Source organism: Phragmites australis, chromosome 4 (genome assembly GCF_958298935.1).
Source record: "Phragmites australis chromosome 4, lpPhrAust1.1, whole genome shotgun sequence".
Lineage (NCBI taxonomy): Eukaryota > Viridiplantae > Streptophyta > Magnoliopsida > Poales > Poaceae > Phragmites > Phragmites australis.
In genome coordinates this window covers 43,559,030-43,573,469 of record NC_084924.1, presented here as the reverse complement: position 1 = coordinate 43,573,469, position 14,440 = coordinate 43,559,030, and the positions used below count along the sequence as shown (strand labels likewise).

The 14,440-nt window shown below is 45.9% G+C and overlaps 2 protein-coding genes across 2 annotated transcripts; both read left to right on the top strand.

Moving 5' to 3' along the window:
- Positions 1-322: 322 nt before the first annotated feature.
- On the top strand, positions 323-3,212 carry LOC133916666 (pentatricopeptide repeat-containing protein At3g29290). Its single transcript, XM_062360443.1, has 2 exons — positions 323-2,095; positions 2,824-3,212. The coding sequence occupies exons 1-2, from the start codon at positions 509-511 to the stop codon at positions 2,986-2,988; spliced, it is 1,752 nt and encodes a 583-aa protein (XP_062216427.1). The 5' UTR covers positions 323-508; the 3' UTR covers positions 2,989-3,212.
- Positions 3,213-4,492: 1,280 nt separating this feature from the next.
- On the top strand, positions 4,493-10,685 carry LOC133916667 (heparanase-like protein 1). The gene is made up of 10 exons (XM_062360444.1): positions 4,493-4,965; positions 5,352-5,576; positions 5,682-5,718; positions 5,861-6,041; positions 6,178-6,326; positions 6,474-6,707; positions 9,321-9,510; positions 9,603-9,728; positions 9,824-9,923; positions 10,165-10,685. The coding sequence occupies exons 2-10, from the start codon at positions 5,361-5,363 to the stop codon at positions 10,552-10,554; spliced, it is 1,623 nt and encodes a 540-aa protein (XP_062216428.1). The 5' UTR covers positions 4,493-4,965; positions 5,352-5,360; the 3' UTR covers positions 10,555-10,685.
- The last annotated feature ends 3,755 nt before the right edge of the window (positions 10,686-14,440 follow it).

Sequence of the window (14,440 nt, the reverse complement as noted above, 5' to 3'; positions counted from 1 at the left end):
TAAGACCATCTCCAACCATATTCCCTTCATTTCGTTCCCTTCCCGATTCCCTTCCCCGTTCTCATTCCCTTTATTTCCTCTCATCTCCAACAGCTTTCCCTCGAGGGGAATCGCGAAGGGAATGGAGAGAGAATCCTGTTCTGAAGGGAATGACCCTGAGAATCCCATCGTGACGGGAACCGTGAAGGGAAACCGTTGGAGCGCTGAAGGGAACGAAAATCCCATCGTTAAGGGATTTTAGCCCCTGAAAGGAAACCGTTGAAGATGATCTAATCCGCCTCATCCACTCTCCTCCGCCCAGTTCTCCTGCCCCCCCCCCCCCCCCCTCTCTCTCTTCTCGCGGTTACTCTTCCCCCCTTCTCCTATCCATCTGAAGCGCCAGACCAATTTTTTTCACCCAATTCCGTTGATTTTGCCTTTCCTGGATTGGGTTCTTCATCCGGAGTCAACAAAGAGAGTCCCCTTGTCCTGATGTAATCTTTGGGTTTCGTTAGCACTCGCTGCTGCCATGGCTACAGTTTCGAGCGTCTGCAGCACGAGCTGCGGCTCCTTCGGCCAAGAACCACCTCTTCCTGGCAAAAACGGCTATGAGGGCACACGATTCCGTCCGAGGAATGGATTCCGGAGCAGAGAAGACGCCCGCCAGGTACAAGCTCCAAACCTCGCCATGGTTACGGCTGGAGTGTGCGTTTGTAGGGCGGCTCCATACGTTCTTGTGTCTGAGGTCGCCGGCAAGGGGGACGCTGACGTGGAGGTTTGGGACCTGGATGGTGAGCCACACGGTGCTGTTGGCTTCGATAGTGGCAAGAGGCGTGGGCTGCGTCGGCGTCCGATGAGGCCGCCGGTCGTTGTGGACAGTGGGGAGGTGGGCGGAAGGAGTGCGCCGCCGGCGATGGCGTCGGAGTCGGAGAGGAAATCTGAGCATGGTGGGTCGAGGCTGTACTTCTTGGAGGAGAGGGATGAGGAGACGCTGTCGAAAAGGTTGATACGGCTCAGCCAATCCAACAAGGTCAGGAGTGCCACTGAGCTGTTTGATTCAATGCGTGCGTCAGGACTGCAGCCGAGCGTGCATGCCTGCAACTCACTTTTGGCTTGCTTTGTCCGTCGAAGTTCTTTGGTGGATGCGAAGAAGATGTTTGAGTTCATGAAGGGGAAAGGAATGGCAACAGGTCACACATATACCTTGATACTCAAGGCTGTTGCAAGCACTGAGGGTTATGTTTCTGCCTTGCAAATGTTCAGTGAGGTTGAAGAGGAGGAAGATTCGAAGAAAATCATCGATGTGATCGTGTACAATACTATGATATCCGTGTGTGGAAGAGCAAAAGACTGGAGGCAAGTGGAGAAACTGTGGAGAAGGCTAGAGGAGAATTCTTTGAGTGGAACCTTGATGACCTATGATTTATTGGTCAGCATATTCGTGCAATGTGGACAGTCTGAGTTAGCAATTGCAGCTTATCAGGAAATGCTCCTGAAAGGACTTGATCCGAGTGAAGATATAATGAAGGCCATCATTGCATCGTGCACCAAAGAAGGTAACTGGGAGTTTGCACTGGCCACATTTAGTAGAATGCTGAGCACTGGCATGAAGCCCAACATAATTACGTTCAATTCAATGATCAACTCACTCGGGAAGGCTGGTGAAGATGAACTTGCCTTCAGGATGTACCATCTGCTAACATCTTCAGGCCATAAGCCTGATCAATATACATGGAGCGCATTATTGTCAGCATTATATAGGTCTGGGCGATGTTGGGATGCCCTGGAGCTTTTCCAAGGAATCAAAGCCAAGCATCCTTTGCTCTTAAATGATCATCTCTACAACATTGCTTTGATGTCTTGTGAAAGGCTTGGTCAATGGGAACTTGGTTTGCAGTTGTTGTGGATGATGGAAAATGGTGGACTGAAAATATCAGCAGTATCTTACAATCATGTGATACGTGCTTGTGAGGTTGCTAGCAAGCCGAAAGTTGCTCTTAAAGTATACCAGCGTATGATTAATCAAAGGTGTTCACCAGACACATTCACACATTTATCTGTTATACGAGCTTGCATCTGGGGATCTCTTTGGAATGAAGTAGAGGATATATTAAAGGTACTAATTTCATTATTTGCTATTTTATTTATGTTGAAGTGGCAAAGATAAATGAATTTCCATTTGCTTTAGTGTGGGTTGGTATACTGTTGTCATAACTAAAGCTTGAACAGGCGGTACTCTGACTAACTGTAACTGTTCAAGCCTATACTATCATTGCTTGGTTATATTGCAATCTTCCTGGGTTAGTGCCAACACTGTATGACTAGACATAAGTATGCCGTAGGCCATAGTTCCAGGCTGATCAGCAAAGGATGAGAGTAAGATCATAGGAAATGGAAATCCTAAATAGGTTCTTGCCTAGGCCTGATTTTCCCAGTTTTTCTTGGTAACATGAAAGCCTTCTTGTGCATAACATGGATCTCTGTTCTTTACACTAGTGATATTCCGTTCTAAGCACATGATTAGTTTGTACTTCAATTATTTGGCTTGCACTTTCTAGCCTCTAAAGCATTGACACATTGCATGGTTTTTGATTTACCTACGTTCAGAGAAATAATTAGATTTTGAGACAAATTCTCATCCTTGTCACTTTAACCATCATTTGAACATTAAGGATAATGGCTGTCTACATATTATTGAGTAGTGTATCAACACATGATGTTGAACTTACCGAACATCTTGTTATGCTTGATGATTAACAGAATTATTTCGTGGAACTTGGTTGCAGTTTTGGTGGTTTCAGATCACCTTTTATGTACTATTGATAAATTTTGAACCGTTCGCAGGAGGTCGCTCCGGATTCTTCAATCTACAACGCAGTGATCCACGGGCTTTGTTTGCGAGGCAAGATCGGATTAGCCAACAAGGTGTACACTAAGATGCGTAGCATTGGACTTACACCGGATGGCAAGACACGGTCATTCATGCTTCAGCACATTGCATTGGACTAGCCCCATCCTGAAGAACGGAAAGCATCAAGTTGTTGTACAGCTCCAGACGAGCAAAGCGTATCTGAGCCATTGGCGCCACGCTCAGCGGTTTCCCTCGTACAGAGTAAAAAAAAAAAGTTACACGTTAAAGCAGAATGGCTGGTCTGGCTCACTGAAATTCTATGTAAAAGATATTTGACGGTACGACAGCGGCTAAGGAATACAGCTTACTAGCAGTTCATCTATTCTGGCATTGCTCCGTGCTTCTCCTTGTCTTGATGGTTAGTACCGATGTTTCTCGGGTCATGGGTATCACTGCCTCTTGCTCCCGCCGGTGCTCGCGGAGCGATCGGTGCCTTGCACGGCGACGGTCGAGCTGATTTCTGTTCCTGCGACAATGCCGCTGCTGTGCTGGCGCCAAGCCGGTTGCGGCGCGGGCGCGTGTTCGGGCACCGTGGCACAAGCAAATCGAGAGGGATCGTACGGCGTGCCGCCGCGCTCCCGCGGGCCGATGCGGCATGGCCGGTCTTAAGCCACGGGCCGAGTTCGTTTCGCAGCAAAACAATGTGTGTTCTGTGAGATTGGATAGTCACAACACACATTTAGTTGCTAGTCATATCTTACCACTCCATATTTTAGTACATTTTCAATGTTATAACTATGACTTGTTAAAATTTCTTACCGACTTGTCTCATATGTCATAGGTTTATTTTATTATCAAACTTTATCACAGATGCAATATCTCATTTATTCACCACGCTTTTTTGGCAGCTACATTTTAACTAATTTTAGATACGTATCGTTAGACAAGTCACAAGTTGCAGTTGTTCGTATGTTTCATGCTAAAATGAAGTGCCTTATCATCTAATACTTCCGTGCACGCATGGCGCATCGGCGAGCTGGATTCTTGGATCGAAGCTGAAGCAACAACAAAGTACTGTTTTTCACCCCTCGACCTTTGACTCTGAGTACAGCATTCATGCATTCATCAGTTCATCAAGCGTGTTGGTCGTCAGTAAGTCTTTTCCCACGCAAATTTTAGGCATAGGAAAAAAATACTTCCTGAAGCATGTTGTTGCGATGTATCGTAGCCATGCAGCAACGGATTTATTTATGCTGCAACTACAGGTTAGCTGGTGACGAAGTACAAAGATTCTTGCTAAGGGCGTCTCCAGCGGAGCTAGAGGCTGTATTCCTATTCACGCGTGTTTTGCCAATAGATGTTGTCCGTAAACGGCTCTAGCGTAGCCCACTTCGTGTGCTATAGGGAGGCGGCTAGCAAGTCGCGAACCGCAATTTTGCAAGAGGAGAGTGTCGTATGACTGTTCACATAGGATCTTTTATTTGCTGATGAAGATAGTCTGATAGAGCTACTAAACCACACTGTACGGTAACAATTATATAAATCATTGGCCCAAGACACGAGACGACCAACCAACTCGCTCTGCTACAGCTAATTAATCGCAAATCTGCAGAGTATGTACATGCCCAGTGGGCACACTGTCACTGTCTGCACACTCCACTCCTTTCCCAAAGTACATCCAGATCTACCTCTGGTTCAGCAAAGCTGGTTTCGCATTACCTGCACTAAAATCCTGCGATTTCACAGCTATCTTTTTTTTTGTTGAGAATTCGCAGCTAATTGGAACACCAAAAAAGTCAAGCTTTCATCTAGATCCAGTCATTGATGTGCCAACCACCTGAATCAAACAATTCGACCAATCTGCTACAGCCTACAGAGGATAGAGAAGGGCAGGCATATAGAGGAAGAGGATCCTCACATCGCCACGTTGCTTGCGGCGCTCTACTGCCGCGTAGCAGCAGCGTCCCAAAAAAAAGGCAGCTCAGCTGCGCTGGAACCCAAGAATCCCAATCCGCCTCCGGAATCCGGATCTGCGCGGCCAACTGCCGAAACTCCCGGCCTCCCATGCGCGGCGCTGCTGGGACCGGGAGCAAGGAGGGGCGTTGCGTCGGTGCGATCGGAGGCGGAGAGGACAGGTGGAATCTTCGCTTCCTTCTCCGGCTTAAAAATGGCGTCTTTTCCTGCAGATGCGAAGTCTTGTTCGTGCAGGGTGTTTAGCTTTGCTTCTTTCCCCGGATTATTAGTGGTGGCATATTTTCTTGGTATGCATTGCCGATGGGAATCGTTAATTCGGTTTGCTCGTACTGTTACCGATGGGAGTCGTTAATTCGGTTTGCATTGCCTAGTATCTGTCGTTCTGCTGTTGAATAGTGTGTTTGAGTAAATTTAGAGCCATGTGGCTCGTTAAATTTTGCATGCTTGCGGCATCGAACCGTAATCTCCCAAGAATTTGTGCACGATTAAATCATGGGCTGCTCTTGCAGGACATAACACAAATTTAGGTTATAATTTTGACTTCTAGGTAGGAAACATGGAAGTGAGGCTGCTGCTTCTTGCTCTCATCTGCCTGCATGCTCCTCGTTGGGCTTTGGCTCAGCAGCCGGAGGAGGCGACAGTCATAGTTAAAGGATCAACTAGGATTGCTGAAACGGATGAGAATTACGTGTGCGCTACAATTGACTGGTGGCCACCGGAGAAGTGCAACTACAATCAGTGTCCATGGGGCCAGTCTTCAATTCTGAATTTGGTATGCTTTATATTGTTTTCTTCTCTTGTTATAAGTAGGCTACAATTGCACATTGGTGTTCGGACTGACTTTTCATGTGGTATTTTCATCAACTGGTCCATTCAGGATTTGGATCACCCATTTCTGGCTCAAGCCATTCAAGGTATGTCCTTGAAGTTACATCCAGCAGTTGCTGGTTTCATATTTATCATCCTCCATAACTTTATAGAAGGACCTACTAGGCAGGAAGATGGCTTGTTGATTTGTTCCATGTTTCAAATAGTCTTATTTAATTTTATCTGCAGCATTTGATAATCTGAGGATTAGGCTGGGAGGATCCTTGCAAGACCGAGTTGTTTATGATGTGGGAACAGATAGTCCATGCTCCCCGTTCAGAAATATGTCCAATGACTTGTTTGGTTTCTCAGTTGGTTGCCTGGGTATGGACAGGTGGGACAAGCTGAATGATCTATTCCAGAAAACAGGGTGAGACTTCTAATTTTAAGCTTCATTCCGATACCACTGCCACGAGAATTTAAATGTAGCCGGCATAACTTCTGCAGATGTTAACACATTTGTGCTCGCATAGTCTGAAACCCTGTGATATGACATGTATCTGCAGAGCAATTGTCACATTTGGTGTGAATGCACTCTACGGAAGGTATAATGTTCGACGTTCTATCTGGGCAGGCAAATGGAACTCCACAAATGCATATGATTTTCTAAAATACACGATCTCAAAGGGATACCCAGTTGACTCATGGGAATTCGGTAATAATATACAGTTTATGTTTTCTACTGAAACCTTTTATATTACTCATTTTGTTCCAAAATAGAAGTTCCCCAAGTTCTGACGCATGAAATAATGGGCCAGACAGTTTGAGAACTACAGTTTTATACATGTTATTGTTTTTTCAGGCAATGAGCTGAGTGGGCACGGGATCGGGGCGCGAGTCGATGCTAAACTTTACGGAAAGGATGTAGTTGAATTTAAATCCATCCTTCGGCAATTGTATAAGGCACCACTGTCCCAGCCACTCCTGTTAGCCCCTGGAGGATTCTTTGATCAACAGTGGTACTCTCAGCTGCTTCAGACTTCAGGTCATGGTGTTGTTAGTGCCTTGACGCATCATGTATATAATCTTGGTGGAGGTATGTGATTTATTATTGATTTCACTTTAGTGGCATCCTGAAAAATCCTGTTTCAGTAATCCGAAACCATAGCAGGTCACTTTTCCTTATCCTGAAGGAATATGAAGAAATGATTTGATGGATGCCACATGATAAGTTACTTGCTGCTAATCTTATTTCAAGGGTCTGTCTACCCATCTACCGAGTGTTTCTCGGTTGTTTTTTTTAAGATAGATTTTACGGTGCTTGGAAGTCATGATAGCCATCCATTTGGACCAATAGAAGGGTTAAGAACGGGGAGGTACCTGTTGAAAGATACTTTAAGTTGTGGGCTGATACCAAAAAACGTGGACCAGATACCAATTGAAGAATAAGTCACAGGATAGATTAGTAATTTTGTTAGCAAGATCCAATTAGGTAGAGGGGCAGTTTAGTAATAGCACATCCATGGGCATCGATAAATTTTGTTCCGTGTCTTCTGTGTCAATTCAGACACTAAATTGCCCGATCCAGCTCGGCATCGCTCCGCCGGTGGCTGCCGCGTACTCCGCCTCCCGCCTCCTCCACCTGCACCTCCGGTGCCATGGTCTAGCTCGGCACAGCGCGCCACCGTTGCCGCGTACTTACTCCACCTCCACCTCCGGCGCCACGGTCCACCTCGGCACAGCGCGCCGGCGGTCGCACGAGGCACTCGCCAGCACACCGCTGTTCTACTATGCGCACCGCGTCATGCACGTGCCCAACCCCAAGGACCTCCTCCTTGCCATCTCCAAGCTGGAGGTTGCCCGTGCGGCGCTCGTCGTCCACGAGCTCCTCGGAGCACAACAACCACTTCGTGTGCATTTCCAACCCGGTGTACGAGCGGCGCAGCCAGATGCCCGAGGCCACCAGTGGGGACACCCCGCCGTTCAAGACGCCGGGCGAGTCACTGTCGTCGTTTGGGATTACGGAGGAGGACGAAGAGGGGGAGTTCTCGCCGTCGTTGTCAGCGATGAGGAAGCTCCCTCCATTAGGCGTTGCGGCGTGTCCCTCGCCAACGCTGAGCTTCGTTGATGACAGGTCGTCGCTGAAGGTGACCGACACGAATCAGGCCTCCTCCTCCTCGTTTAATCTCACAGCTCACTTCTTCTCTTTGTGGTCATCGAAGTAAGAGATTCAGATATCACTCATTCACTGGTATGCTGCAGTGTGAGTGATGTGCTTGTTACCTAGAGCTTGATTTGATTAATTATTTTGCTCCCCTGGCTAAATCATATTGTGCACCGATTTTCTCAGTATTGCTAGTGTTTGGATATTTCATCTCGTTGAATAGGCTAGCTAGAATTGGGTTGCCGGAGAAGGGAGGCGATGGAGGAGCCAACCGTCAGCAGGTGTTCGACCAGGATTACTCGACATGGGTTGCCGAACCCACCGACCCTGCGCACCGCACGCGCGGCGCGCCGTCGATGACGTTTCGAGCAGGAGGTCGTTGGTCCCGGGGAGGCAGCCTTTGGTGCGTGGGCTTCACGAGGAGGGTGCCTGCCAAAGGGAGGGGGTGGAAGAGGCAGCCATTGTCGACGTTTGGAGCAGGGACGTCGTCGGCGTTCGTACCAGGATCGAGAACTGCCTCTATTCTGCGATGGGAAATACCAGCGGCATTAGAGATAGTTACTGGAGTACAATTAGATCGAAGATCAATTACTAAACTGCCCTTATTTACATTTATTCAAGTTCCTAACCTACCCTCGTATAAATCAGTGCGGTGATCACAATTCGGAGGAGAGGAACTAGAGGTTCCCCAAGCACAGTAACAAACCTCTTTTTTTAATGGTATGATTCTCGGTTGTTGGGCACTCGATTTTTCAAGCACTACCTCCGACGCCTACCTCCACCACCTGCCACCCAACACCGCCACATTGCCGGCTTCTTCTCCGGCGCCGGTGAGCCCGTGCCCCTACCTGCTCCTTCTTCCTCAACTCCAGCAAGCTTCTTCTCCGTGCCCTCACCCTCGGGCCCGCCCCGCCCACCTTCCTCCTCTCTGACGGCTCTCTGCTGCCTTCCGCCGCCACACTAACCCATCGAGCCGTGAAGCCCCCTCCCCGGCATTGCCCAACCGGCGATCCTCCGTCTCCCGCAGCCGGTGGCGTCACCGCCGCCCCGCCCCCGCGGCCGCCGCCATCACCGGCGGCCTTCCCTCTAAGCCCACCGCTCTCCCTGGTGAAAACCCCACCCGAACCCCCAAGACCCTAACCCTAAGCTCGTCGGAGACTCGAAGTCGAGGAAGACAACCCAGAGCGCGAATCATAGCGTGCATCGGGTGGCCAGAAAATCAAGCGCTCGAGCGCCCTGAAACACTCGATTGCATTTTAGCTTTTCCATATTTCATAGGCACGCTACTTTAATTTGGTTGCTTCTTTTTGTGATGTATATTATTGTGAAGTGTGAAGGAAAGGCTGCATGCCATCCTTAGGGAAAAAATTGAATAAACTATCCTTTCAAAACAAATACATAGCAAGGCCATTCTTCAGAGACAAAATTTAGTCATTTTTATCGGTCAGAAATATATCTGCAATGTTAGCCAGGCATCCTTGTTTTATCCTGTCAATTCATGTAATCAATGCACACTACGCATCAACAATGGCACTTTGTTTTCAGGGAATGATGTTCATCTTATAAGGAAGATCTTAGATCCAAAGTACTTAGATCGTGCTGAAGATACTTATAGAGACATGCAACTTACCATCCAAAGGCATGGAACATGGGCTTCTGCTTGGGTCAGTGAAAGTGGAGGTGTATTCAATAATGGTGGTCTACTGGTGTCGAATACATTCATCAATAGTATCTGGTCAGCTCTCATTCTTTTTCATGGTTGACACAACTCTGATGCGGTATGATGTGCCAGCAAGTAGTTGTGATGGAATTTTTTTATGCATGCAGGTATCTGGATCAGCTTGGAATGGCATCTAAGTACAATACGAAAGTATTCTGCAGGCAGACTCTCATCGGTGGCAACTATGGTCTGCTTGACACACAAACTTTTTTGCCAAATCCTGATTACTACAGGCAAGGCTATAGTTATGAACTTCTACTAGATTATTTAGTTTGGTGTTTAAAGGAAACAGTGTGATATATATTTTGACAACTTCTTTTGTTATCAGTGCTCTACTATGGCATCGGCTTATGGGTAATGGAGTTCTTTCAGTTGATATCAATGCACCGCGTCGGTTACGTGCTTATGCTCATTGTAGGAAACAACAGGTATAAGCTGCGCTTTTTGTAAATTGGCTTTTACCTTTTCAGGTGAATTGCTCGAGAAGTTTGGATTTTAGACCATGTTACTAAAGTTTAAGTGGTATGGTTATTTTTGTTGACTAGTGAATCATGAGTTTACAATTGATTGCTTTGTTCTCAGAGAATTTGTTCCACGAAGATATCAGCTTATTGCTTAGTTGAAGTCTGCTAGATTACCCATTCTGAACATGCTTATTCCAAAATGCAGCAAGGCGTCATTCTTCTCTTGATCAACCTAAGCAACTCTACTGGATACAACGTCACTCTCCAGAATGACATAAACGTCAGCCTCGACAAAAGACCTGACCTCGAGAAGCGCGCTTCTTTTGCGCACAGGCTCAAAAGAGCAGTTTCATGGCTGGGAAGGAAACCATCAAGCGACATCGTAAAGAGGGAGGAGTATCATCTGACCGCCAAGGATGGCGACCTCCAGAGCAAGACAATGCTGCTCAACGGTGTCCCGTTGGAACTGGGAGATGATGGCAGCGTTCCGGCTCTGGACCCGGCGCTTGTTGCTGTCGATTCGCCGGTGCACCTAGCACCAACATCAATCGCCTTCGTAGTTCTACCCAAGTTTGAGGCTAAAGCTTGTTCTTGAGTGTACTCTTGAAGCAAACATATTTGCTGCAGTATGCATTAGAATGTTCCATCTTCTCATTTTTTGATACAAATTGGATCGTCCATGGCAAGTTTGCCCTATTTTAATATAAAGTAGTTCTGACAAACGAATATCATCTCCAATTTTGTGAATGAATAAAAAAGACCCTTTTGTCGAGGAATTGATCTACAAATTTAGGCTCAAATCTCTTTTACAAAGGAAAACACTAAAGGTGTGCTTGCTGTTGCTGCGCTGCGCTGTGAATTTAGTTAAAGGAATATTTGTCATTTCTAGTGTATTTTTTATGTTACAAATCTTAAAAAGATGCTTACAACTAACAATTGCACCTAAAAATAGAAATAAATAAGCACTTTTGAAAAGCCACTGCAATGCCAAAAGAAACCTAAACAATGTAAACATCCTACTCAGGAACTAGAAAAAATAAATTCAAATCACCAAAAAAAAAAGGACACTAAATTTTTATAATTTGACCTGCAGACTGAAATAGTTAAAACTTAAGTTGAACACAGCAAAAGATATTTCCTACACTTCATCCAGAGCTGTATCTTTTTTTACGATCCAGGACTGTATCTTTGTTTTGATGTCTTCAAGCCCGAAATTTTTTAAATAAAAGTATTTATGGTGCTTACTGTGACAAGCACACGGTATTTTCTTCATCGTCACTCATCAGTGAACTGCGGTTCACGGCTGACGGCCGTGCTGAGGTAAAGTTGGAGGTGCTGCATAGTGGATGTGCAACGAGCTTGGCAATGACACGCGGTGGGCTCGTTCGTGGGATCATGCGTGTAAAGGTCTATTTGGCATTGAGGATCACCTCTGATCCCTTCATGTTTATATAGAACAAATTGAGTACATGGTTTGTTACAATCTTGACTTCCAAGATGATATTTGGATCACGCAGAATCCCTTCGGCAGCAACATTCTGTTGCCGGAAACTTATCAGACTAACGTGTTATCTGAACAAACTTAACAGAACCCGGTTGCTGGATATTTTGGACTTGTTTAACACTCCCCCTCAATCCTAGCCACTTCGTAGGTTAAGATTGCTGCAGATTTGATCATGTGGTCTTTGCGGTAGAGCCTTTGTAAAAATATCAGCTACCTGATCGCTTGACGAGATGAACCTAACTTCTAGTAATCCTTGTGCAACCCTCTCTCTAACAAAGTGAAAATCTATTTCTATATGCTTAGTTCGAGCATGAAAAACAGGGTTTGCAGTTAGGTACGTTGCCCCTAGATTGTCGCACCACAGGCATGGTGGCTTTTCCGAAGATACTCCAAGTTCCTTTAACACTGATTGAACCCATATTACTTCTGCAGTAGCGTTGGCTAGTTCCTTGTATTCAGCTTCGGTACTTGACCTGGATACGGTTGGTTGTTTCCTTGAACTCCATGACACGAGATTTGGACCAAAGTAGACAGCAAAACCCCCTGTTGATCGCCGATCATCTGGGCAGCCCGTCCAATCAGCATCAGAGAATGCACTCACCAACATTGAAGGGGATCTTTGAATTTTTAATCCTCTGTCTGTTGTGGCCTTGATGTATCTGAGTATTCGTTTAACGACTGACCAATGCACATCTGTAGGGTGCTGCAAAAACTGACACACCCTATTCACAGAATATGCTATGTCAGGTCGAGTCAAGGTTAAATACTGAAGAGCACCGACTGTGCTTCGGTACTGAAAAGCTCCTTCATCATCAAGCTGAGTTCCTTGTTCTCTGCTAAGCTTGTCTGAGCTAGACATTGGAGTGGAGACACCCTTGCATTCCATCATGTTATTTTTCTGAAGAAGATCCATGATGTACTTCTTCTGAGTCAGTAGTATTCCCTCCTTTCCTGGTGACACTTCAATGCCAAGGAAATAATTCAGTTCCCCCAAGTCTTTGACAGCAAAGTCAGACGACAGTTCTCTGATAAGTTTTTCCATGACACACTTCTTGGAGCTGGCAATGATTATGTCATCTACATACACTAGCACATATGCCATTAATGTACCTTGATTCAGAATGAACAAAGAAGTGTCTGCTTTGGATGACACAAACCCAAGTCTCTGTAGCTTATCACTAAGACGAGAGTACCACGCCCTTGGTGCCTGTTTCAAGCCATACAAAGCCTTTTGGAGCTTGCAAACATGCTGAGGAGCCTTGGAATCTTCAAAGCCAGGAGGTTGACTCATTTAAACTTCTTCTTGGAGCTTACCATGCAAGAATGCATTATGCACATCTATCTGTCTGAGCTCCCAATTTCTAGAGACGGCTATTGACAGCACAAGACGAATTGTTGCCGGTTTTACTACAGGACTGAAGGTATCCCCATAGTCGATACCATGCCGTTGATGAAACCCTTTAGCAACAAGTCGTGCTTTATATCTTTCTATAGTCCCATCTGCTCTATGTTTGATCTTGTAAACCCATTTACAATCGACTATGTTCTGTCCCTGCTGATGAGGAACCAGTGTCCAGGTCTGATTCTTGATGAGAGCACTGTATTCTTGTTCCATAGCTTGTTTCCACTTTGGATCTTTAAGAGCAAGTCGATAGTCTGTTGGTTCACCTGTGGTGGATGCTGAAAAGGCATTGTGATATGGAATAGTGCCATCAGTGAATTTTCTCGGGCAAACAATATTGTTCTGCAATCGGGTCCTTGGCCTGTTCTGAGCTGATTGCAGGACAGGTTCAGGTTCAATTTGTTGGACTTCTTCTCCCCTTTGATCGGAGCCCTCCACTGCTGTACCTGCAACTGCAGACTGCTCAGAAGGGAGATTAGTAGCAACCAGGTTGTCAGGTAAAGCACTACTCTCAGATGAATCAACTGCAATTACTGGTTCAGCTGAGGAAGGCTGCTCAAGAAGGAAAGGTACAGAAGAAGTAGAAGACTTGGTGTGTGGTGATGTAGTGTTCACAAGATCAGTGGAGAAAGGAAAGTTTTGTTCATCAAAAGTGACATCACGTGAGATGTAGATGCGTTCGGTTGGGCGATGGAGACACTTGTAGCCTTTGTGTAAGGTGTTGTAACCTAGAAAGACGCATGGAAGAGATCGGAAAGAAAGCTTCCGATTGTTATACGCCCTGAGGTTAGGCCAGCAAGCACAACCAAATGCACGAAGAAAGGAGTAATCTGGTTTGTTTTTGAAGAGACGAAACAATGGTGTTTGATTATCAATTACACGGCTGGGAAGTCGGTTGATTAGATAGCATGCCGTTAGGAATGCCTCATCCCAAAATTGTACTGGCAGACATGAGTGAGCCAGCAGAGCCAACCCAGTTTCAACGATATGGCGGTGTTTGCGTTCTGCAAGACCATTTTGTTGGTGTGTATGAGGGCAGGATACACGATGTGAAATACCAACGGTAGAAAAGAATTTGTGCAAAGATTGGTACTCTCCTCCCCTATCGGTTTGAACAGTCTTGATTTTTGAATCAAGAGTACGTTCAACTTGTTTCTGAAAGTTCAAGAATATTGGCAAAGCTTCAGATTTATGCTTCATGAGAAAAATCCATGTATAGCGACTGAAATCATCAATAAAGCTTATATAATACTGAAAACCTCCTACTGAACAAGTAGCAGGACCCCAAACATCTGAGTGTATCAGCTCAAGAGGAAAAGAGGACTCTCTAGTAGATGATCTAAAAGGAAATTGGTGGATTTTGGCCTGCTGACAGGCATTACATACCGACTCATTCTTATTTAACTCAAAGACAAGGCTATTTGATCTAAGGACACTCTGGACTATGGCATGAGAAGGGTGACCGAGGCGTTGATGCCATTGTTCAGTAGACACTCTGGTCGTGGACAATGACAGTCGAGATAGGCGCGTAGACTCTAGAGGATATAGGCCTCCTTTGCTCCGGCCTTCATGCAC

Bases quoted from the DNA above. Each gene is read 5' to 3' on its own strand.
- LOC133916666 (XM_062360443.1), top strand. From the start codon at position 509: ATGGCTACAGTTTCGAGCGTCTGCAGCACGAGCTGCGGCTCCTTCGGC. The intron at 2,096-2,823 runs GTACTAATTTCA...AACCGTTCGCAG, and splicing joins AAGTAGAGGATATATTAAAG to GAGGTCGCTCCGGATTCTTC.
- LOC133916667 (XM_062360444.1), top strand. From the start codon at position 5,361: ATGGAAGTGAGGCTGCTGCTTCTTGCTCTCATCTGCCTGCATGCTCCT. The intron at 6,042-6,177 runs GTGAGACTTCTA...ATGTATCTGCAG, and splicing joins GATCTATTCCAGAAAACAGG to AGCAATTGTCACATTTGGTG. The intron at 6,708-9,320 runs GTATGTGATTTA...CTTTGTTTTCAG, and splicing joins TGTATATAATCTTGGTGGAG to GGAATGATGTTCATCTTATA.